At 36.3% G+C, this 27,564-nt stretch overlaps 1 protein-coding gene across 1 annotated transcript in view; it reads left to right on the top strand.

The window, feature by feature from the left end:
* LOC108778272 (protein turtle) overlaps positions 1 to 27,564 on the top strand; it is a 103,379-nt gene that overhangs the window by 10,809 nt on the left and 65,006 nt on the right. The window contains exons 3-4 of the mRNA XM_018545403.1: positions 11,597 to 11,729; positions 17,428 to 17,636. Of these exons, the coding sequence (XP_018400905.1) occupies positions 11,597 to 11,729; positions 17,428 to 17,636 (342 nt within the window). The remainder of the gene's footprint in view (positions 1 to 11,596; positions 11,730 to 17,427; positions 17,637 to 27,564) is intronic.

Raw genomic sequence — 27,564 nt, 5'->3', positions numbered from 1 at the left:
CTCTCTCTCTCTCTCTCTCTCTCTCTCTCTCTCTCTCTCTCTCTCTCGGACACGGCGTTGTTGGTCCAGTGCGTCCAGTCAAAGGGAATTAACGGGACAACGTCAATATCGTCGTTGAGAGCGGAACGACGGTTATTCTTCTGTGCAATCGACAACACGAGGATAATGACCCCGCTGTCTCTAACCACGCGCGGGTAACGGACAATAAACCCCCCTTCGTGGTAACCAATCTATTCTCAAATTTTCTTCCATTATCTCCAATCGACCGCATTAGAACCGTCCGTGAATTTTCCCTATCATCGCGAGCACGTGGTGGTCCATTTTCTAACGGGAGCCTCATTGTCTGACTAAAGGAGAGTTACTACTGTGCTACTTCTATATTCTTTTTATTTCCTCTCTCTTTTAATCTCCTAGCGACTTAATTCGCTGTCTTGACAATGTATTCCAGCGCAAAAGTATGTAACGCTAACATTACGATTGTACTTTTATGGAGCATAAACGCAGTTAACCACTCGGTCCGACTGTAAATATTCGACATAATTCTCAGGCCATCCATATACTTTGAACCGACACGCAAACTCGAAAGCTTTGAAGTTTGGTCGTATAATCATTTCTCCAAAGGCGTGTTTTCACCTTGTAAGAGATGCGAGAATATACATCGGTACGATCTGTAGCTGCGGTACGTGATAAAACTCGGTAAACGTGAAGGTAATCGTCTCTGGGATGCGGGTTCGCAAGACGAGGTCGTAAAGTGCGAACGCGAAAACGACAAAAGAAACCCACGAAATCCGCGACGACGACCGGATACCGCATGTCAGTCTAAGAACACATACGAAAGATCCAGCCGAGCTTACTCGTTGGCCAAGCCCGCCGGTTTTACGACAGACTTCTACCACGGGGTCGCATTATTGCGAATCACTTATACGACAAACTCTTCCGTGTTCACGTGGAAGGTGCATGAAGGGATGGAACACACTTATCAAATTTACGGATCCACTGTTTCGCGATGATATACATACTCCGTAGTTTCTTTCGCAGCATTTTTACAGCGTCATAGAGTCGTAAAATATGTCATCGCGTCCATAAAACGCCGATGTGCCGCTCTTTGACGACTTTTGTTTACTTTTTTATATGTAACACGCTATTAAAATCGAACAACTATTATTGTAGTAGTTATTAACTTCGATTACCGATACCGAAATTTAATTGCAGTTGGATTGCACGATAATAAAAAGAAAAAATATATACATTTGTTTTATACATTGTTTTACATATTATTTCTTGCCTCCTTGATTATCACAGAAGCGTACATGATATTAAATAAAATTAATTCAGATGCCAATGATGACAGGATCTCTATTTCGTAACCCTTCCCATCTCGTTAACTATTTACATTTTACAGCGACGTTATATTCGCATTATTCAATTACGAACACACTGTTTATATTAATTTATTACATCCGGCATATTATTCTGACATTCCGAAATATATCTAATGCGGTAGAATTCAGCTGATACCGGTCGTCGACTAATGGCACTGCCAACCGTATTTTCATTTAACACGATCGTAGATTTCAATACTGCATAAATCACTATCGACTGTCAGCATTTTTTGATGATTAAGCTGTAAGCTGGAAGGCAAGATTTATAACCTGCTCTCTCTCTTTCTCTCTCTCCGCGAGGTATAGTTTTATTGACGACTCGCAGCAGAGGGAGAGTTCGTATTTAAACCGTTTGGAAGTATTCCAGCGACGGCTGTTCACCTTTTCTTATGCGAATCCGGCGTTCAATCCGGCACACAGAATCCCAGCACCGCTGGAGAAACGAGGGCAGGTTAACGATTAATTGCATAAATTATTACCATCGCCATCAAGGAATATCTATAAATCAGAAATAATTTTCCAACTCCATTTAGAAGCTGTTATACGCTTCCGTAGATTTTTCATGATGCAATTTAATTTGGTTGTAAAAAGTAGAAAAACAATTTACACGTGGCTATCGTTTTACGTTGATGAAGTAAATGTTTGCCAATTCAATTATTATCGCTGTGTAGAGATAGAGATCGTTCGGCTTATGCGATTAATCAACGTCACTCATGTATGTGACGCTATGCAAAAATAACAGTTTGCCATGTCACTGATCTATGCCACAGTTTTGTGTACGAGCATCGCAGGTTATCGCGATGCGATGATGTGATTTTGTAACGTAAATATGAGGCGTGCTTGAAAGCATGTACTCTAATTATAAATAAAATTATATAATAATATTATGAGTAACATTTTATCAGTAATGTGCAACGCATTTTATATAGACAGGGAAAGGATGTTGAATCAAACATACTGAGAAAGAGAGAGAGAGAGAGGGGAGGGAGATAGTAGGTATAAACATGTAATAATAAATAAAAATACAGTTTTACATTTCTACCAATATAAATTAATTTTAATCTTGGTTTAATTTACTCTTCATCTTTTTTTACTACAGTTATAAGAATTAAAAAAAGATAAAAAATGAAAATCAAGATTAAAATTAATCTATATTGATAGAAATGGACTTACTAAAACTAAAATAAAAGAGTTTTTTAAACGCATATATAATGAAGATTTTCTATTTGTAATTCTTGATATAGTATACCGTGATTGGAAAATCGGACAAATCTGCGGTATTCAATGCGAATCTTTTGCAACGCTAATTCCGCGGAAATGTATAGATTTTCTTTATGATCAGAGAGCTTACTAGCCGCGTGGTGCATTTACAGATAAATGAAGAATGACAGCGCCAATGAAACAGTCGCGCTGGTAGTTGTTGTTTTCAATATGACATGCATGAATAATTTAAATTGCTATTAAATATTCCAACTGATAAATAAGTTGCATGGAAGTGTGAGTATGGTTGATGCTCGGAATTTACGGAAAGGATGATTCTTCTGTTATGTATACTCACTGAGAAATATAATTAAAATGGATACAGATATAGAAAATGAAAATCAGAGATTTCTCTTTGACTTTCGCCGGCGCAAAACCGGCCCCAACCACAAATGACTTCAACTTGATTGCAAAGCTGCATACGTATTATGCACTGTTTTATCAGTTGTTATTCAAGGATTTATACTTTACGTTTCCATCGCCTTACTCTTAATACAACTCGTACGCTATTATTCTCTAATGTGAAAACATTGTAATCAAAGATTCTAAAGGACTAAAGGATTTTTTTTAAAATAAATTAAGTTTTTTAAATACACAATAGTATAATAAAATTATTTAACAAAATATGATTTGTTGCTTCGTATTGATATGCCGTCATAGACAATGAGGTAATATCCAAATAATTCGAGTGCAATATCGTTATCACGTTGAAATATTTACATCAACTGTCACAAGGATTAGTTACGTCTGTAGTGGTATACCGAATATAATGCGTGTGCGAATCGAGTTTGTGGGATATATCGAAGAATATAGAAATGTCGCGCAGAGTGACGGACGGAATAAGAGAGCGCGACGTGCTCGGAGAGATTGTTTGGTGAAAAATGCTCCCGGGGGCCGACAGTATCGACGTCTTCGAGAAATTAAGTTCGGCCAAGAAAAATGAAATACACGCCACGAGGGTTGGAAAATATTTTGACAGAATATCACCCGTCCAATAAGGGAACACCGCGAGTTCCGCTCGATGGGATGTCGTCTCCGGTCGACGCAAGCGCATTCTCCACCGTCACCGTAATCAACCAATTAAATCCTTGCACTATATAATTTCCTGAATAATACACGCCGCGCAACAATATTATGCTCGTTTTAATCACGCTTGTAATTAAAGGCTCGCAATTATACAAGCGAAATCATTTCTAAGATCGCATGAGAATCGCCCATAAATTCTTTCGAGTAAATACATCAGTTTATTCAATAAATCATAAACTCTTCAATTTTATATGTGACTTAAACTATTTATTTATTTATTTACGTTTTCATAATTATTAAAAAATCGATTGTGTCACTCAAACACTTTGGAAAAGTTCACAAATAGATTCTTTCAAATAGATATATTTAGCTCGTCCAATATACCATAAACTCTTCAATTATGTATATAATAAATAATTTTATTTAATCTATTTATATTTTATAATTAGATAAAAATTCAATTATGTCATTCAAATATTTTAGTAAAGTATCACAAATAGATTCTTGCGAGTAGATATACTTAGCTCGTCCAATATACCACAAACTCTTCAATTATGTACGACAAACTATTTATTCAACATATTTACATTTTACAATCAAGTGAAAATCCTATTATATATCGTTCAAATCAAATACTGTGACAAAGTATGACGAAATCTAGATATTTCCTCATCATACCGAATGTAACGAATTAAGCAATTTTTTATTATTCGCCGGGGAATCACCTCAACTATCTTTGAGCTTTCTTTCGTGGATTCTCTACGGGGACCTCTGTGATAGTGGATATTACGTAGTCTCTCGTCCGTGAAACCAAGAGAACGTCTCAAGTTGAAGCACGTGCTACATCAGTGTGTCCGCTTATTGCTATGCATTGTGCAAATTGACAAGTCAATTTACATTGGCAAAACCAACGCGGTCGGCCGGGGATAGGAAGGACGGATCCCTCAGGACACACCGTGGCCGAGACGCGCTCTCACGAGCTCCGGCTACGCCCGCATATATCCGGGATGAAATGCTGCAAGCTTATTTCCGGTATCAGGGTCGATGTTGCGAGATAAACCGATCATTAAATAAGTCCTGCGCGCGCGCGCATGTCAGTGGAATGCATGTGGCTGTGGAGAGTATATATCGTACCGCGAGATTCGTCAACTTTGTCAAACCCATCCGACTGCAAACCGAATTTTCAATGCGATCGCATTAATAAATTTGCCGCTTAGCAATTAATGTGGCAATTTAAGTATAGCTTGTCGTATTCCGATAGTTTTCACCTCGTACGATATAATAAGCATTCGCGATAGACTCTATTGTTAATTTTCAATATTACGTAACAGAAACTGGGAATATTTGAAATGTTCTCTCTATATGTAAATAGAACACGCGCAGTGTTGATAATCATGCGCGTATCTTTCAATTAACAGAGAGATTACAAATGTAATTCTCTGACAGAAATGCAATGCAAACAATACGTGTCGCGTTTCATTTCACAAACTAAATAACTTGTTAATCTTAAATGTGTACATCGCACACTTGTGAAATAATCGAAACTCGTATTTCCGTCCTACGGAAGGAAATTAATGTGTTCGATATTTTGCGTCGATTTTTTTTCGTCGGAATTTATATATCATTCTATGCTAATCGACGTCACATACAAGTTGTGCAAACTGTAAATGACAGGTGAGAGAGAGAGAGAGAGAGAGAATGTGACTAAAAAGTTATAAGCTCTTTAAAAACTTAACCAAGCGGAACGTTCCGCGGGAGCTGTTCGAAAATTGAAAAACGTTAACGTGCGACGTTAATGCAGTTCCGCTGTGTTCGACATTACAGTACGCTTTAGCTCAGGTACGCGAACAACAGACGTGTTTCGTTTCGTCCGACAAGCTCCTTTTCAAAACATCGTAACTACATCGGGTCGCCATATGAAATTTCAGAACTGAAAAATTAGATGTAATATTTCTCAAAATATATCGCGCGCGAATAACAATGCAGAGAGTTATCCAGCCAATCTACTTCAAGTTGGGCAAAAGCGCCGGCGTATATTGCGTATAAATTGTTAAAATCGAGTCGAAATATTAAACAATGACGGATCGAAAAGAAATGCTTTTGCTAGACATACTTTATTCAGGAGTCCATCTATGATGCAGTGACATAAGCTACCACTACGAATAAATCCACGAATTTGTACAAGTGGCGAGTAGTACCGCACAGTATATATATCCACGAAAACATTTCAATTATTATAAATACATTTTTTATCTACTCCCCGAGCACCAAATGTTACCGGACAGTATTTATTCAGGCCCTGGGAACGGTCTAAATGTATTTTATGCCTGATGTAATATTCGTGCGGTACTGTGGTGCGGCTTATAATTTGCGTCGATAAAGTTTTGTAAATTTAATGTGTTTCCTAATGCATCGAATTGAGTAGTTAATAAACGTATTCATATATTGTATGCACAAAAATGAAAGCTTCAGTTCTTTTTCTCTCGAGTGAGTGAAAGATTTATTTCACATTACATTAAATATTATTCAATCGAATCTATAATTGATATCGAGCAGATAAATGCTAAAGAGATGTAAAGCAAATTTTTTTATTTATTTATTTACTGGCAATGAAGCGCCGACACGACTCGATCAAAATCCATAAAATTCACTCGTGATTAAAAGCAACGCAGGTACCGTACTTAGAACTTTCAAATTAAGCTAGAAAATAATTTTGATAAAGTTTAAAATAATTTAATATAAGCTATAATTCAAATATAGTTGCGCAAAAAGAACGATTTTACTGAAATATTTGCAAGTTTTGCTAAATACGAACCTGAAAATAATTTTGGCTTATTAAAATAATTACGTAAGAATTTCAAGCATGAGCACACTGCGAAAAGTTTCGAGCGCCCAGTTTGAGCGCCCTGCATAATTATTTTGACGATCCAATAAAATTATTTTTAGATTTAGCTAAATTTTTAGATATTTCAGCAAAGAACCGTTCTTTCCGTGTAGATTTATAAAAGTGATTTCTAAAATGTAATTAAGTTGAGTGTAAAAACGCGAAATGATTTTAATCTTCCGGCAATACTGATATACTTTAATTTGTTAACAATTTTCCTGCACCAATCAAGATAAATACGATAATATATAGTTCTTATGTAACCTTATTTTTTTTACAAAATAAAAAATTCAACACTTATCATTTAAACCAAGGTGTTAAGTCCACAATGTTAAATTCATACTCATGATATTAAATCCATACTGGTGTTTATACCAACAGGTGAGAATGATATAAACACTAGCACGGTATTTAATTATCCATATTAAATTTAATATGTATATTTTTTAGGATATGATCGTAGTTTAATTTTTTATATATTGTATTTTTATTCTCTTGTATCTTACACTTATATATTACAGCGACTGATTAACTTTTTATTTTTTTGATACTCAATTCTCTATGTATACTATCTATTATAACGTATTAATATAAAGAATCGGAGGTTCTTAGATTTTTTTCTGATCAAGGCAAGACTTGAAATTGCGAGCTGCAGTTTTTGAAAAATGCGTTTATATGTACAATACATGCATATCTCGAAATATTTGGTTTAAGTGCTTATAGTTTAGACCGATTTGCGCTGTTAGGTGACTCTATGTGGGTCAAATCGGAGCGGCCGCAAAGTCCGAAGCCTATACCAGTTCTCTCTCTACCTCTCTCTCTTCCCTTTGATATTATCGATTCAGACTGCACGGTGCGCTCCCGGCTGCTACCGCTGCTGCACGACAGCCGTTTGCGTACATGCTTCCCGCGATATGACAAACAGCATGACGCAAGCGACGCCTGCAACGTCGCCGATATAATGCACATGTGTCGTTGATACGGCACGAAACGTCAAGACGTGTTTTCGAACGTCGCTATAACGATCGTGGTAGACGCAAGAGAGGTAAAGCAAAGGCGAAGGGTGCGAATATTGGTCGAGACCGAGGAAAACGCGAGCGTCGCGTCGTACGTCCCTTCGATACAGAATGCTCTAAGAAACGACGTATATCGTAAGTTAAAATACACAGTACATATATATACATATATATAAATTTAGATCGATAAGAATAAATCTAATTAAAGAAGAGAAATCGTACGTTCTCGCATTAAAGCGATGCTCAATCAATATTTCTGTATAAATTTATATATTGCATATAGGTATCTGGTTCTACAGAACTTCGGCTATAACTTTGGATTAATATTTTTAGATTCTCTCTTTTTGTATTTTGAAGATTTAGGAATATACCTCTGAGATTTAGAAATATATCTGCATAGGCAATGCCAGAAAGTTTTATACATTTTGTAAAGTTATAAAATAAAACTTTCCTTTTTCTCCTTTCCTCGTGTACAAAGCAAGCGAAATTTGGATTCGGTCTGGGACCAGTGATGTGTTTTAGGATTAATCCTCGGAGAGGATGCGCCAAACAATGTATTGTACATAAATAAGAGAATAATTATTTTTATAACGCAAAAGAAAGACGTGTATAAAGTACATGAGACTCGAAAGGTATGAAGTACATGTGACTCGAAAGGTATGAACTTTTGCTGGAAGTGTGACGAAAACACGCGTTTTCTCGATGTGCAGAAAATATGTTGTCTCAGATCCCAGCGGAGCGTGAGAGCTTATATTAGATACCAGACGAGACGACACAGTGCATTCTCGCGGATGTCCCGGTGAGAGGAAACGACAAGGGAGCAGAGTCGGTTGGCAAAAGAGAGAAATATTCCTAACCATCAGCGACATCGGAAGCCATTACGCGCATCGAACAACGAACATGCGCAACAAAACTGCTTGCTGCGCCTGTCGGCTCAATGAAATCATCTGCCGTTAAAGTGCGCGACCTAGTCCACGACCGAAGATCTTCGGTGCATTGCAGAGGCGAATGAAAAAGCAAGAAAAAAGAAGAAATCGCCTCGGGAAACGCAATATGCTGAACCGGCGTTTCAGCGGAGATTCCTAATTCCGTTATGGTTTTTAAGTCCCAATTTTTAGACAAATTCGTGGAAATGTTCGTGATATGCAATCGAAGAAACTCGATGGTGGACCACACAACATTAATCCAATCAGTTGCAAAAAAACACAGTACTCTAATTTTTTCCGAATTTACGAGTATTTCGCATGCTGTCAAAATCGATTTCTCAAATTCACATTTGCTCTGTTAATCCTCTCAATAGACTCTGCGTTTGCGACCATTTTTCGACTTCACGGAAATAATTACAGAGACTCGTTTGACTAGTAATCATTGCAATGCATGCATCCAGTTCAATTTGCGTAAATGCAATGAGAAAAAAGATAATTTAAAAAATTCATGATTTTATTAAAATAATTATATTATATAATTATTGAAAGAATTATGATTGTAGTTATATTTAAAAAGAAAACATTTTTCCGAATTTATAATTTTATTAAAATTCGATGCAATTATTTTGATAAAATTATATATAATAACTCTAAAATTATATTCAGAAAATTATTCTCTTTTTAAATATTATATATAAATACAATTATTACAGAATAATTATTATTTTGGACTAATTTCTACTCAATATTAATTATAATTATTTTTATAATGCAAGTATTATTATACGTACAGTAAAATGTATTATATATACACATACAAACAAGATCAAGGTATTCATCTTGCGATGTAATACATTCGTATATTTGAAATATTTACATATCATAAAATGTCTGCATCAAAAACGCGAAGCTGCATATTGCGAACTTGTAAACGTCAGACGCATCGCTATATACATTTTTCCGAGATCTAGCACAAATATTGTGTATGGATGGATTTTTTCTGTTACATAAGAAAATAATGGAGACCAGCGTGTACGCTTTCAGGACTGACGTAGAAGTGTACGCAGAGCCGAGGCGTTTTTATCGAGCGACTAATGTAATTGTAAAAAATGTTATTTATACCGGACTGCTCCGGTGGCGCGCGCAAACGAATGCTTTGCACTTTAGAAGTCTGAAGCAAATTTCATTTCCGATAAGAGGCATTCTGATAAAACTTTGCCCGCCGATATTTTTAACGCTGGATATCTCGTCAATCATGGTTAGGAAAAGAGGAAATGTCCATCGGCGACGCGACGCAGCGAAATGTCGAGGCGAGCACGAACTCCAGCGATGACGTTTCCTGAAATAGCTCCATGAATAGCCCGAGATTTTCCATCGTCACCGTTGCATCCATAAACGTTAAGAAAGAACAAGAAGAAAAGCGCAAAGAGAAAATACGTTATAGATAAATGGCGATTATTTTGTTTTGTATAAAAGACTTACCACGCTTTGTAATGCAAACAACTCATGTGGTGTGATGCTTCCTCTCAACGTTCCGAATTTTCGTGTAGCACACTGAATTTTTACGGCCTTATTGCGGCGTATCTATGCGCGAATGCATCGAAGTTTTCGTACAATATACACCCGGGAATGTTTTATCGAAGGTATAACTAAAAGCGCCTCTCAGTCTTTATTTCACATGAAGCGGATGTAAAATGTCTGGCTCGTAATGCGTGCAATAACAGCTGTTATTACATATGCTGCTGTAAAACCATTTAATGAGAGAGAATAAAAGCCGCGTGACTGCGTAATATGCGAAAAAATTAATATCGTCGGTTTTATTTTGTTCTCTCACATATATAAATGTCAGTATCAATGCGCCTATTCTTACAAATATAACATTATTGTTCAAATAGCAAATAAATTAATTCAAATTAACGAAGGTGTTTATCCTAATATCAAGCGCAATATATTACACATATATTGGCGTGAACGGGTAATAATAATAGGCTGATACTTATCGTATTACATGGGCATTCACGATTCACCGATTTGTATAATCGCATAGAAAAGCTCGTTTAGAAATGAAACAAATACAATATGTAATTGTATATAAAGTGAAAAATTATTTGGAATGAATTCATTTATATGCCGTGCGAGCAAATTGTACTTTTATCAATATGTAAACATATCGCACTTGACCGCACCAGCTACATTTTTTATAGCATACACGTGATATAAAATAATGACCTCGTAATCGCCTACAAAAATCGAATCAATTTCGAGAAGCAACTTTTGGAAAAATCTGTGATTGCTTAAGAGTTTTAATTAAATATTTCAATCAACTTAATCAATCAACTTAAATTGTTATTGTCGTTGGTACTTTTGACACGTTACTGAAGAAAACAACTTTCGCCGCAAAGTTGCACAGTTAAAAAGAACGGTTTTTTTGAAGTATTTAAAAATTTAACTATAGAGTTACAGTTGAAAATAATTTTGTGTGCACCATTAAAAATAATTATTATGTAGGATACTCAAACTGATTGCTAGAATGTTAAAACTTTTTGAAGTATTGTCAACAATGCTTAACTGTTTTCTACATAATTATTTCAAATTCAACAAAATTATTTTCAGATCTCTACCTAATTAAATTTTTATACACTTCAGCAAAACTATTCTTTCTATGCAACGAACAATGTTATTGACGTTGTTGGTATTTCTAAATGTTAGAAATCGTCAACTGACGAAAACAACTTTCGCGATGCTACAAAAGATTTTAATATTCAAAATTACACGAAAAAAAACGATTTTACCAAAGTATCTATTTAACTAAATATTAATCTGAAAATAATTTTGTTTGGACCATCAAAATAATTATGCGTAGGATGTTCACAAACTGATTCCGAGAATATTAAAAACTTTTTGAAGCATTATCATTAACGCTTAAAAGCGTTCTACATAATTATATTTCAACAAAATTATCTTCAAATCAATATCTAGTACAATTTTTAGATATTTCAACAAAACTGTCCTTTCCGTGGAAATAATATTTCCTAATCGTATTTTCGAAAATGCGCCTTCGCTGTTAATTGCGTTTAACCATTTCCTTGTTTCTGTGTTTAGTACCCATATCACACATCGTGGCACTGGTCGGAGATTCCACCTATCTTCCCTGCGACATATCAACCACTCACGAGGGGGACTCCGTGCATCTTGTGCTCTGGTATCGCGAGGATCTCGGTACATCAGTTTACAGGTAAAGTGCAATCAATCCGTACACAGGCGAACGTGCGCACACGCCGGGCGTACATAGACATGCACGCGTATGTACAGCGATTTGCAAGCTACTGCTACTGGTCGTAACAGGAACGGATTGCAAACAGCCCGTCGGCACAATGCGAGATTGGTAGTCCCCTTTTATCCGAAAATTGTCTTCGAACTCGATTTTCTTCCTCGCTCAGCTCAAAGAATGCATATCGTGTTTGCGATCAGGAGTCACCGTTGAATATTGCATAAGTATCGATTTGTAGGAATTGTTAAAAAAAAATGAGAAGAAAACGAAGCGTCGGGATGTTGTCGAGAAACTGCTCCATCATTTTCATGAGTCAATCGATGAATTAATTATAATAAAACCGAAAATGTGTTAAAAAATAATTCTGTTAATGTTAGCCATTGTTGTTATACTATTTATCATTGTTATCACTGCTATCACATTAATACCGTATTGCATGAAAAATGACGCGGTTGCATTAGTATTTATCTCTCTGATCAATTATGCGGTGTCGACTTGCATTCTGGTAGAGACAGGGAAAGGTTCAGAATGACACTTTTTTAATCGCTGCTGTTTTGGATTCAATCCAAAATAATATGGATTGAATTTCGCGGTTGTGTTATATAACCCGTTGCATCACGGTGCACATACTAATGACAGGACAGATAGTATCGCGATATAATCGAAAATATATGTCTATGAAAAATGTTTTAAAAAAAGAGAGAAAAGCGAGAAAGAGAGAGGAAGAGGGAAAAGAAAAATTGCAGCGCAAATGTTTTGCGCTTGCACGTCGAGAGTGTCCGCGCCATTATTTGGGGTATTGCAAACAGATTTAAATGTTTCCCATGATTTTGCATCCGATTTTAATTACACGTCACGTATGCTGGCCATCAGATCGCTTGCTGGCGATACGGCCGAACCTCTGCGCGGTTTTTCCATGCTCGCCGCGGAAAATGCGATGAACGCGCTCGTAGATAACGAAATTTCGCGACAGTTTCATCGACGCGTAAACGCCGACGTCTTAACCAAGTTAATCCCAGTGGACAATAAAATTGCGTCCGCCCGGCATTTCCCTATCGCGGCGCGATTTTAATTTTCCCTCACGTACTCCATAAACTACGTGAACTATGTGGAAAACAAACAGATTGCTCCTTATCTCGAGATTGTTGCTAATTTGCATACGCGACAATGGAGTTAATTATTTCCGTCGCGTGTTGAAAGTATCTTAATTCAGTATCGAACTTGGGAGTGATAAGATTGAAAATTATATATATTCGCCAATAATTTATTTGGGATATTCATTAACACGTTATTTGTTTAGCGAATTTTGCGTGTTTTATACTGAGAGAAAAATTTTGTATATTTATGACTATATAATTACGTATTACTATTATTATTATTATTTATTATTATTATTGTTATTACTGCTATAATGTGAATTATAATTATTATTACTATAATATTGTAATAACTATATATATTTGTTGATAAAGCTATACAATATAGTTTTATCAATAAATATATATATATATAATTGACAATTGAAAATAATCATAATTATTATTATAAAAATGGTTGAAATTTCTATAATTTAATTTATAGTCATTTCTTGGACCAACCATATTTTATGAATATTCAAAAGAATGTATGTATATGTGTGTTGACAAATTTTTCTTTGTGTGTACTATTTGCACGCCACAATTTAATAATAATTTTTACTATCATGAATAGATAAAATATTGTGATACACGTATATGATTACACAAGGCTGATACATAAAGAATATTCAATAGCAAATAACACAAATAACTAGATAATCATTATTATTTAACTATTTATGTCATTCTCGCCATAACGAATGCGCCATTCAATATATCATATTACACATTATTTCATCGTTATGTTTCTGATAATGAAATATTATACTATAACGTATACAGCAAGTAAGGCACTCAAAACTCGTTAAGTAAACAACGTGTTAATGGATTTCTCGAATAAATTGTTCGATGTTTAAAATTGTTCGATACTCAAAATTTTATATTAAATATAAAATTTTAATTAAGTAATCATTATAAAGAATTACAAACTACTACGGCAAGAGAAAGTATCAATGGACAAGATATTGTAAATTGAATATTGCAAACTGTTATCAATAATTTGGATAATGCCATTAAAGTGAGAGATCAATCAATCGTTTTCACCAAGATGACAACAAGTTGAAGACAGGAGCAGTCGCCTTTGTTTTGACGCTCGCGTCCTTCGCCCGACCAACACGCTTGTTTCTCTCCTTGACTCGCACAGTCGTTTCGAACAAGTCTCATGGCACTATTGTCACGCTCCGGACGTTTCGAAGTTAGGATCGTTTCGCACGTGTATTTCCCGTTGAGATCGAATCTCGCTTCGCGACTTGGCATTGACGACATCGAACAGAGAACGATCGTTGTATTTTTCATCGTACTCCTCTTTGAAATACGCCCGTACGAATTGTGATCGCGTCGATAATACAAGTGCTCTTCTATGAATCGATTTCGCGAATTCAAACAATCGAAACGTGATGTTTCAGTATTGATAATTTGATGTACAGATCTGCAACAGAATAATAAGTATAGATCGGCATTCGAAGTAAAAGAAAAAATGCGCTTCTTAGTAAAAAAATTTTTCTTTATGGCATGTAAAGTATAACAAGAAAGAAATAATATTAGTCAGTATAAAAATAAATTGAAATATATAGATATTGTTATATTCTCGCATCCTTTCTCAGCAAACACCATAAGATACATGTAATGTAACTTATAATTTCCTACTCAATAATATAACTGCAGTAATACAACATGTGTATTATACGTATTATATACAATTATATTGTTAAGTAGGAAATTACAACTAACAAATACGTTACATGTAACTTTGAGTTTGCAGGGCTTGAATCTTGTACATGCGGCCAGTTAGCCACGCTCTAGTGTCTCGGCTCTGATATTGAGGATTTACAAATAAATGCGTTAATATGAAAAATTCGTCATCGCACATGCAAAGAGCAGAATGAAAATGGCCAACAGTAAGTAGCTTAGTTTTTAAAAAATTGAGAACGAATCGTAATCAGATATAGAAAGAATTTACGAACGAAAATCGCAAAGCGAGCGGAAGGTACAAATAACTAATTCATCCCGCAGCTCTCGTTAATCCTTCGGCAAATCCTAACTCTATTTTAGATCCTCGCTTTTTATTAAAATTATTGTACGCCGACGAATTGTATTGCATTTTTCATAAACAAGCCTCTCTATCTGCAACGCAGATTAGCAGTGGCTGTATTATGGTTAAGCACTTAACGGTGTGCTTAACATGCAACTCTCGCCTCCGCCTACACCATTATCCGCTTCCTTTCATAGAAAAGCAGAAACCCGGCTGACGCTGGAGTGTCCTCAGCTCGCGATTTTAAAATCCTTTTCAAACGTTACGATACACGTACCGAGAAGCTCGTCACGCGGTAGCGTAACGGATCTTAAAAAACAGGAAAAATAGCAACGGCGTTTTAAGCGGATTCGTTCGTTCGAATGCCGCACGGATACGCGTTTATTCGCGACGTTAAGTCGCGAAATACTTGCATTTTCCCCAAACAATAACAATCGAACGAGAGGGGAATACGAACGATACCCCGGATCCGATTTGCAGCCCAGAATGTTAATAACATTCGCATTAATCGCGCAGATCAGCAGAATTTGAGAAATTTTATTTAAAAACTGCATTGCAATCCGTGTCACATCATGTAAATCATTAGGCGGTAATTAACGGCGAAAGAGAAACGCAATCGCCGTGAAATGAAATCAATTATAGCAGTATAATTATTACAATTTGATAGCATTCACGGCTTGAAATAATGATTACCCGTATATAATGATCAGCCGAGGAACTTTAATTATGTGCCAATTACAACGGCCGCGATAACGCGCCTGGTTTAGAATGCGATTTAAACTATGTAGTGGGAAATCCCTCGTGGATTTTAATTTATTCCTTCGTGTGGATTGATGAATTCGTCCACGGCTGCCGGTCGCGGTGGGACAACACTCATAAACATTAATCGAAATTACCGCAATAATGACGCCTGCCGTTAAAATCACTATCCAAACCGCGACAAACATCTTTTAAAATTGAGCATCGACTTGTTCAATTAATAAATGACGAATGCAACACGAGTACATGTAGCGGCCCACGTTACTGATGGGAAACCGTTAAAATGGCAGCCGAAATCCGTTTTGCAATTTTTTTAATGCCTTCGATGCCAAAGTTTCGATATTCAAAACGTCAGGATTGAATGAGCGGCCTGATATAGGATGATAGATTTTCTCGTTAAAAATATATCATTCATCTCTAAAAATATATTTATTTTTGTGTATTTATATTGCATATTTTAAATACATATATTTTTATAGCTAACTTTAATTTGACTTTGTTTTGAAGTAGGGGGCCATTTAAAATTAATTGAAGAATGATTTTGTTATCTCTTATCTTTACTAGAGCTTAATTCATCGGAAGTTCTTTACTTTTAATATCTATTTAGAAACTATAAATGTCGCGTCATCTTCTTTTAAGAAAGATTAACGATGAAAGTGTCAAAAAAATTATCATTAAGAAGGTAAAAATAGAAGAAGCGCGCAAAGATATTGTAAAACACTCTGTTCAGTGTCTTTAATGTCTTCGCTTCGCCTTCGTCAGACATCCGGCGTCTTTATAGAACTTTTTACGCCGTTTTAAATATCCTCCTTATATCGAATCAAATAGCTTTGAGCGAAGCTCGTCCGATAAAAAAATAAGATCTCGCGACAAAAACGCGAAAACCTCGCTGTATGACGGGATCGCGCGAAGAAAGAGAAAAGTTAGCAGGTCGGCGCAAAACCGACAACGCGACATTGCGACGACGGGAAAAATCTTTGTTTTACGGGAATACTGAAACAATCGGTTTTGCAGTCCGTTTCCTCGGTGCAAACATTTACCGCGTTTTATATTTACAACAATTCCCGTAACGAATATTTTATCTACCATGAAATTATTCTCACTATAATTCAGCGAGCCCATTTTTTAGATGTTTTCATTCATGTGCTTATTATTGTAGATGACACATACCGTACACTACATAATATAGCATTTCGAAAATCTGTCTGTCGGATTATTCACATGACTGTAAATGGTTGACTGCATCATAAAATATTCTTGCAAAATGCAATGTACGTAATAATATAACATTTTGCATGACCTATATTTTTTAATGACGTTACAAAAGCATTTATCTTGATGAATGGAATTTTATTCGCACTTTTTAATTCCAACACAATTTAATCTTCCGATTCGCATCTCTGAAACAGAAATTATCGCATTATCATCATTATTATTGCATACTAAATTCATTTACACGTACATTTTAATATGTAATATCAAAAGGTGAGAGAATTCATAATTTAGCGACATTAATACGATCAAATACTCTATACTAAAATACTTTTGATACAGCTTAATATCATAAGCCCCCTTTTATCTAAAAACGAGAGAAGAGAAACGAATACGCATTCATTATAAGTATTCCTCTATATAGAGGTAGATTGTGCATTTTCTAAAGAAGATTAACGCAAAATTGTTCACATCGTCAATACCTGACTCGTCCATTTATTATTGATACGATTTTTTGTTACAGTATCGACGCCAGGAACCGGGAGTTTGGTGTCGCTGAAAGATGGTCGGACAACAGTGTATTCTCGAATCGCGCCTATTTCATGCTGGACAAGCAACCGGCGCAACTAGGTGTCGAAAATACAAGAGAAGAGGACGCCGGTATCTACAGGTGTCGCGTCGATTTTCAAATTGGCCAGACGAGAAACTCCAAAGTCAATTTAACAGTTATTGGTAAGATTTATTTGAGTTATTCATTTGCTTGATAAAAAATAAATATGTAATATTTTTATATAGCATATATATTTAATATACTACATATGTATATACGTGAGGAAGAAAATTTATTAAAACTTAAAAAGCCATTTCTCAAATACATAACGTTGTTCTCAAATTGTAACGTTGTCCTAAGTAATTTAGCGTAATTATCAAAGTAATATGATTGATGACACGCGATTCCTCTTGTTATTCAATTAAGTTTAACCAATAAATTAGGCAGAATGGCTTCATTTAAATTACACGCTCTTTCAGACATGAAGAAGTTTACATATAGTCACGTTTTACAATGGATCGTAATGTAAATCCAAGATGGAAATTGGAAGGGTTTTGCAACTGCATATACAATAAACATTATTGCGTGTATTGCGGTTGGAACGAGCTAGACGTGAATTTGGTAATTTCCATCTTGGATTTGCGTTATTATCTAAAATGCAATGTCGCAGAAACTCCCTGCTCAATTCCCTTATTCTTATACGTAGTAACGAGAAAATGTTCAGAAAGATTGTTCCAAGTAGCTGGAGCCAATTGTAACTTTGCCAGAGCTTCTTCCTGTACATAATTACCTTTTTCATTAATATCTAATTAGCCGCTCGAACACAGACTACTCGACGTATATTACGATTATGCTAAAAATGACACAAAAGTTTTACGAGCTTCGTATAAGTACCGCCTTAAAGTTACGTGTCGCCGTACTTTCTCAACTTTACTCTTATAAAACCATCGTAAGGTATTGCGAGTGCTTAAGGCGGGAGTTATAAGGATCAACTTGAGACTCATTGCCCGAGGTCGCCGAAAAGAACCTGTACTAGTATTAAAGCTATTTGATTGTTTGAGAAAATATGGCAAGTGACCAACAGGTTGTAATCCAATGCATCGGCGATAATTACATATTTGTCGCTTTTATAACTTGCGATCTGATAAAATCCGATTTATCGAACATATAATACATATCAAGAAGATATATGTGCATAATATATAATTTGAAATCATTATTGGATGTTACAATTACTTTTATTCTTCATTATTTATAAAATTTGACTTCGCGAACGTTTTAACAAAATGTTGATTATCATTTTTTTTGTATAAAAAAGTTTAATTAAAATGGATGGATTTAAAATGTCATCTTGTCTACTTGAAGTTAAACCATAAGCCCTAGCAAAAATTTTAATTAGAGCGATTTTTGAAACTTTTTTTTTTTCAAATTACTTTTTAATATTACGCCTTACTTCTGAACCACGTTTCTCGTTGTCGTTCGACGTGACGGGCATTTTCAGCGCGCCAACAAAAGAATCGTAAAACAGCAATTAAGCAACGTAATAAATTCGAAATAAAGTAAGCTACCATCGAGCAAGCATATATGACAACAGGCGAGAAAGAGAGAGAGAGAGAGAGGTCAAGAAGAGAAAAAGGAATCCAATTAACATCCTGTTGAAAAGTTATGAAAACGCCAACGGGCGAATACGCGTCACCTCGGGATTCGCCGTTGGCCGGCATGTGCCAAGGAATTTTTCCTGCGGGGTAATTAGCTCCCCTAGCCCTTCTGACTCGCCGACATTTCACACGTCCTTGCTACGAGCTTGCAGACACTCCAACCGTTGGTAAACCTTTTCCAGATGAACGCCAATTAACGTGCCTTTACTCCCATTGTGCTTTCACCAGTGAAATTGCACATCATTCTCTCGTCGGTTTCCTTTTTTCCTCCATAAGAAGTTTCAAAACAATTGGTCGAATATATAAACACTTATGCATTTATATAAGAAATATAGAGCCAGTCTATTATAATTCAGAGATCCCATATGAAATTAATTGAAAAATGCAACTTTATCGTGAGGTTTTAGTTTGGACAAGATGACATTGTAGACTAAAAGTGTCGTCGGTTGACTGTTGTGTCGTTTATGGAAAACAATGAAAAGCGTCATACTCTTGTGTGCAGTTATAAACATTGCAAAGGACTTTCCACAATGATACAAAAGTCGACCGATATTTTATCTGTGCTTTTGTCCTAAAAAGAAGACCCGGCGGGTATTCTTAACTAATTTTTATTTTAAGATCGTCTTAAGTAATCGTAAGATAAAACGGTTCTGTGATTGACTTATATGTCATTTTAAGAGACTACATTTAAACGGTCTTAAATATAAGCGCATCGACTATGAATATCGGTCGAAAACAGTAATATCGGTGAAGGTATATTAATGCACAAGGTCGCGATCGTCATCGTGTTGCAGTGAAGAGAGTCTGCTCACGAGATAAACGAAAATGGGAACGCCGTTAAATGTTGCACTCGTGGAATTTAAATCGGTCTCCTTTACAGGCATGTTCACGTTCCATCACATATTTGCGCGTTGCAACCGTCAAAGACTCGAGTCTTTGCACCGGAACAGGCGAGGCGAGAACGAAGCAAGGATGTATTCGAATCAGATGTAGTGCCGCGACAGTGTCAGAGAGAGTATAGAAGATGAGAAAAAGATGGGAGCAACTCGACCATTGATAGTGCAAATTTGCTTTCTTATGGATGACACGTTTTGTAGAGATAACAGAACAAATCTATTAAAATTAAATTAAATTTTTAGTAGACGCAAAAGTAAAAAAACATTTCTTTATCGAAAATAAAAAAGTTAATATAAACATATTACAAAATTTTTTAAATGTCATTTTAATTTTATATTTATTATTTAAAACACATCATTAATATAGTATGAAAAGAAAAAACGCAAATTGGCATAATTAAATAATATTATAATAAACAATAACATATTGTTTTATCCTTTATTTTAAAAGTGACACAAAAAATATTGTATATTTTTTATTTCAAATTGAAATATAAACTAATCATGCACTGTATTGTATAATATAGATATTCGCTTTAGTAGACAAGATTATTTCGAAGTCTTCTTGTCGACGCCAACAGACGTTCGTAAATATCCAACCTGTCATATTTTCCGCCAAGAATATCGGTAGCTGTATCGCGACGAGCTGCCCGAGTTACCGTATCGAGGAACTTTGTGTTTGACAGTGGTCTCCAGCAAAAAAATAAAGAGAATAAAGGAGGGTGAAAAGTTTTGTACAGACGCGAACCAGACCTTTGACCCGACGTTAAAGCTTTGGTAAACGAGAGCATTTGTCGTAGCAAGACGCTGTGTCCCCTTTCGGTCGAACAAGAAATACAAGGTATTCCAGTTCCGAAAGTATAGAATGTAATTCGATAAATTTTCCGCGCGCGGTACTGGCGATTTCACGAGGTCCATACCTCGCAATTCTGTCAGCCAATATTGACATTTCAATGTGGATAACGCGCGCGCAAGCACACATAAATTTTGTGTATTTTATAATTTTGCAGAATAATAATGATACACGTTATCGGAAAACTTTTGCAATTATTTCATTACATATTATTTAATATAATTATTGGATTAATATTTTTCGGCTATTAATTACTGCAGGCGTAGCAATGTTCATAATTTAATTATCATGTAATGAAACAAAATGATTTTCTATCTTATATTTAATATTAATAAAATTTCGATTATGAAGGATTAAAAAATTTTATACTGCAATAAAAAAAAGATAATAGCTTAAATATGGTCCCAAAGCGGGGTACCTAAAGCCCGCTCGGTATCTATCACTTCTCGTTTAGAAGCAGAGATATTATATCATGCTTTAGGATTTCATAAAATACGGGCGAACTAAAGATAAGATGGTTCCCGAGTAACCAACCAAGGGAACCAGAAATCGGTGCAAAAACTCTAAAGAAATGGCGGTTCTTCGCATTAAGACTTCCTCGAAGTCGAGCTACAGAAAACGAGCGCATTTATCTTCTCGAACCGTTGTTTCTTTAAAGTAAGGAAAGGATGGAACGGCAAAAGCTGCGAGTAGATTTTTTTTACTACGGAAAGGACAATACATAACTGGGTAATAATACCTCACGTCCGCACGGACCTACCGTTCGCTTTTACCGATCTAACTTTGTAATCGCGATAATCGAAATCCCACGTAAAGGCAAACGAACCATCTGCCCGCTTTTCGCGGGATGGAAACGTAGTTCCGCTTCGTAAAGCGTTTCCACGCGTCTGTGAAACGACAGCGTAACATCCTCGCATAGCATGTGACATTGTTTCACTTCGCGTCTCTTCACACTATCTGATATCGTTGAGTCATGGAAACTCCATTTCTAACACGCGACAATGTCGTTGCGCATTCAACAATAAACATGGAGTTTTGTTTACCGCTTTTAAAGAAAATATTACGTTTCAAGCATTCGTCGTATAGCGACCCTCGCACCCACGTTTACCGCATTATGATTAATGCACGCCAAGCGCACCATTTAGGAATTTGCTTTGTACTCGCCTTCTGATTAACGAGCAGTATACCTACCTACCTACCTATCGCAGCACTTCGTCACGATTAAGTAAAATGATTGCGAAAACGATAGCACAGAGAAAGCTGACGATCCGAAATTTTTATTCAATGATGTAGTCACCTGTGCGAAGTTGGCACACACATTTTTAGAATTTCGATACAATTGATAGAGCTTTGGCTCTTTGCCAGAATCTTCTAGGTTTATATTTATAGTCGCATTTCTGTCGAATATCTCAGTTCTTATTTTCAAACGTAATACGGTTTTATAACCGGATCTTATAAGACAATTTGAAATTCTTTTAATAGAATTTGAAGTCTGTATTTGTGATTTATTTCTACGTTCTGCTACGCTTTGAGATGAGATTCGTACAACGACAATAAATCCGATCTCCATATATAGTTTTTGATATTTCAGAACTAGTTCTAGTGATTAAATGTGAAAATAGAGATTCAGAAATTTTTATCTTTACACAGAGATGAGAGGTAGCTGTCATCCAAACTGAATTGAATAGAATTGATCGGTTGTGAGTATAGTTATAGTACTCGGATATGATCTGGTACGCTTAGACTGTCGCGCGATCGGATATCTTTGCGAGACAAACGTGCGAACTGTGTGAGATGAAAAATAAAAACGCGTTTTCACAATCGATTCGCGTTTGGACTTAGTTGAACCCTCGAACGATAGACTATTCGTCTTGACGCACTCTGATGTCGATATTGAAACGAAAGAAAAAAAAAAAAAGTAAATGGAAAGATACAACGCGTGTATTCTTTTATTTGAAAGGGAGGGCCGAATAACTTGGCAAATTTTCCAGGCGTGGAAGAACTCGTACGTTTCGCGGGAATATCCGTCACGGTCTCCGCTGCAGAACGTTGGTGTCGATATCACCGGTGTTCGACTTCCAATATTGGAGCAACAGTGTGACCAATTCTTCTCTTCTCGGTTACGTAAACCAGTGCAGAGTATCGAGTTTGGCGCAAAACAACAGACGTAATGTCGGATCGACAGCCAGTCGATACACGATACAGCACCACTCGACTCGTGTAAATCCGCTGTAAGTTCACTCGGCCACAAGCGCGTTCTTAGGATCGTCGGTTTATTGGAAACCGTAGGTCGGCACGTCGAATGAAAAAAAGTAAAAGGAAAGAAGTGCCGATGGAACATGTTAGTCTCGGGAGTTATATTTACTTGAATCAACTATCCTTTCGATGAGTGGTTGGAATTACGACGGAGAGCTGAGCACGATAAAAACCGGTCAAGTGCAGAAATAACTGTTCAGAAAGAGCAAGGAACATTATATCCCGACAAAATTCAACGCTATAATTCCAGTGAGATCTTTTGAAGAAATAATATCTTTAAAAGCTTAGACAAAGGGATGGAAGAGGGTCGCATTTGGCGCGCAGCGCGATAAAGAGATAATGCATCGCAATCAATTTCAGCCGGCTCGAAATCGGGATAAATTTAAGTATGATTATCGTTTCCCTTATAATCCCTGAGCGTTTTCAACGAAAATAATTATTCTCAAGATTATATCCGTCTGCTCTCTCCGCTCGGCCTCTAATGAACGCGGTCGGTGAAATCTATGAACGTATACGTACAGCGGGCCATAACGATCGGGATAAAAATTAACCGCGGCGATAACAGTAAAGTGAAACTAAAGCAATAATAATTTTAAAGCGGATTATAAGACCGGTTTGGCATTCTCGACGCGGTCCATATTCGATTTGGCTCCCTACATAGTATTCCTCCCTTTCATGCATATATACATGCTGTTCACGCAAGCATATTCCCCATTTTAGCGAGACGCGTTATTCAAATGATTATAAGCAAAGGAATCGTATGAAACATTCTACGACTTTGTCACGAAACATGGAAGGTCAGAATTTTAAACCAACCTATGCTGTAATAGTAACTGATCCAATAACGTTCTTAAGTAAGTTGACATGATTTACATGACAGTGGATTTACATTGATTATAAACGCGATGGAAAGAATTCGAGTCACGGCGATTCGATTGCGAGCACTTGCGTTTATCCGCGAGTTTAAATATTAAAAAATGGTATAATCCAACGAATTTCTCCCAAGACTCCCCGTGTAATCTGCGAGGGACGGAAATCCTCCTTACGCCACTGAATACGTTCGATTTGCTTTCCTGAAAGTTACGAATGGAGATCCGTCCCATGGGGGCCAAAGTTTTCAGTATCCGCCGATGCCCGTTCTCGCACCCGGATTGTTCTCCCGAAAGGTAATTGATCTGGATTTGCCCGCTCACGCCTTCCCCGCGAACTTTTAATAGTATTTTACTTCTAAGCACGCCCGCCACCGTCGGGCGACTGATGCATCCACCTTAGCAAGAACGGGATTCCGTCGATTCCGTGGACGCAGGAACTTTTCCCCCCCAGCTCTAACGGAGGGTAAGTTCCGTTCAAACAAGAACTACCGAAATTTTTGCTTACTCACTTACGCCGCAAATGCGACTTCAATGTCGCGATTTTAGTGGGGGTAAGTGGATCGTTATCACGTGCACCAACATCGCGGCTCCCACAAGACAACTTTACTGAGTAGTTTACTTCATTTTGCACCGCGCACAGTTTTCCAACGTTTTAATAATAGAAAAGAGAGAGACTTACAATTAGATACCATACCTCCTTGTTAAATAGCTTTATTAAAACCTTGAATGTATATCAGTACTGTGGTTACTACGTTCTTATAAAACATACGGCCGCAGTGTAACGGCCACGTTACATCGCGCTGTTACCTCCGAGCGAGATTACAGTGCTTCTTTCTTCTGACGCAAGTATCCCGCGCTTTACTTTCAGATCTCCGATGCGGATGAGTTCAAACGGAACGACAAGATAGATCTCGGAGGAAAGTGCGCGCATAAATTTTACGGCATTCTGTGGTGCCACTGAAGTTCTAAAACCTGAAAAATGCGTGTTTCATTTTCAATGAAAGCTACGCTTGGAAATTCTTTTTTTTATTACCGCGTACACTGTGAACTAAACAGTCGTTCTACTATAAAAAAAAAAAAGAGATTGTGCACAGATCGGACTTATAAATTCGAACGGCTTGAATTCGAGATTTATTCCTCAATACTGGAATATTCTTGACGGACAAGCTGCTTCTTTTCATGCATGTATCGATGAAAATCCTTTCAACAAACTCTATTTTCGATACTTTCCGAAACTTTCATGCTTAGAAATTTTATTAAATTCACTGAATATCTCAAATTTACATTGAGTGAAAATTTTTCGGCATTCGTAACTATAATTTAATTAAATTAATGACTATAATTATATAGTAATATGTGTATGTTATAATTACAAATACCAAAAATTTTCCTCAATGTAATGATTCTAATGACGTAAACTGATAATAGATATGTGTTATAACATCGTTGCGTATAGTTACAGATTATTACTTTTAATAAAATTGTATTGTTTATTTTATCATGTTTATTTCCAATAGCTATATGTTTATGAAATTATTACGATTAAATTATCACAGCGACATAAAAATACAGCAAGATCACGAAAAGCATTGATCCATTACCGAAATTGGAAACTGTCAACGCACACCTATACGTGTCTAATTGTAAGTAAATACGAACAATCGAGTTTTTAATTTCTGTCGTCCGTTAGATACCATTGTAAACACGTACATTTGTAAATATGCGGAACTCCGGTATGGAACAAACTAAATGAAGTTAATTGTCACGACGCTTGCATTAAATATCCGTTTATTTTATGAAACATTGAACAATGTGATGGGAAACGATGCGCGCGCAATGAAAAATTGCGGGTTTGCGGAACGCACCCTTATCGTAATAATTCTTCCGAAGTTTATCCAACTTCGAGTTTTCTCTCACTATTTCCGCAAATCATTTCTTTGCAACGTACATTTGTTACTCCGGAATATTAGCTTTTTGCGCGCCACTCGCCCAATTGTCTGTTTGATGAATCGACTCGCGATGGAATAAACGCAATCCAGAAGTTGCGCATTTCCTTTCGACTCGACTACTACTATTGCCTGGTAAAATTTTTGTGTCGATCTTTCTATCGCGAAAATTCGATTGAAAACGTAGGTACGTGATTGAAAGGTAGATATTTTCTTGATCAAACCGCAGATAAAAATTCCATCAAAATTAAGAGTATTTATTTGAATTATTTAGCATTTTTGAAAAATTATTTGCCAAATTAGTATAAAATATTTTGTTATAAAATATTATTGAAAATATTATTTAATTATTTATAGTCAAAAAATTATTCATACACTGAAAAAAGAAGGTAAAAACTATCTTATAAATGTTAAGTGAAATAATTTCAATCAAATTTGGGTAATATAACTAAAAATAATTTTATACTTCTTTTTACTTTCCGAAATGTTTAATAAATATTCAAATATAATATTATAACCAATTATTTTGTAATAATTACTAAATATATATTTAGAAAAGTAAATTTTTTTATTATATTAACTGAATATTTTATTTAAATTATTTTACTTGCATTTGGCTATTACTAGACTCTTTTTTTGAGTATACTTTATTTTTATACATAGTTTAGCTTTTTTATTTCAGAGAGAGAGAGAGAGAGAAAGTTAAGTCTTTTGTAACATTCTATACAAAATTGTCAAAGTTATACGATAAGCGATATCAATGAAAATACTCGAGCAGAAACATCGGGTATCACTACGCTGTAAAATAACAACATTGTACTGTTTCAAAAATACGACTGTAAAGACCGACTATTTCGCGGGATATAAAAAACGGTTAAGCAAGCTTTCACCTTAAAAAGCAGTTAAAACCGACCACAAAGAAGAATACGCGTCCGAATACGTAGACTTTTTCGGATTGTTAAAGCTCTTCTTCGCCTTTGCTTCGTGGCTTGAAATGCGGATGAAACGTTAAGCGACTCCGGAAGACTCCTTCGAGTTGATGAAGCTCACAGTGCCGTCTCGTGCCAAGACAATAACAATGTAGGGACGTAATGGAACATAAAGAAAAGCGCACACAGCACCGTCCGAAACGATCTCAGATAGTACGGCCAACTCGAGAACGACCGGAAACGACATTCGAATTCTGTTGCACGGAGTGTTGCAAGGCCTTAATCGTTTCGATCCGAACTTTTCCACCACTCTTATAAGTACATAGACGGATCAGAAATCGCAAGGCGTTGCTCCCAAGAACGTGACAACGCTCTCTTATCGAATCTACGCCTCGTCCATCCCGACCAATCCTCTCTTTCTTGCCCCTCTCTTTTTCTCCAACGAAAATAGGGGAATAGAGAAAATAATTGCTTCGGGTTCCTCATTCCTTATTCCATTCTTCTTTCACCCTTCGCTTCGCTTTTTCGTCTTCGGTGTTCTATTATTCTGAAAAACTATGGAGTAGCCTGGAAGCAGCGCCCAGAAGACTAATCGACGCGTTCAAGATCGGTTAAGTAGAGAACTGGAGAACAAACGGATGCCTCCGTACGCTCCCAATGTTAATTTCGACGAAGAGGGGACCCGTGCATGAGGAGGAGA

The sequence above is a fragment of the Cyphomyrmex costatus genome, unplaced genomic scaffold, assembly GCF_001594065.2.
Source record: "Cyphomyrmex costatus isolate MS0001 unplaced genomic scaffold, Ccosl1.0 scaffold5, whole genome shotgun sequence".
In the NCBI taxonomy this organism is placed as follows: Eukaryota; Metazoa; Arthropoda; class Insecta; order Hymenoptera; family Formicidae; genus Cyphomyrmex; species Cyphomyrmex costatus.
Note: the sequence above shows the minus strand (reverse complement) of the source record. Positions and strands in the feature narration are given on the sequence as shown.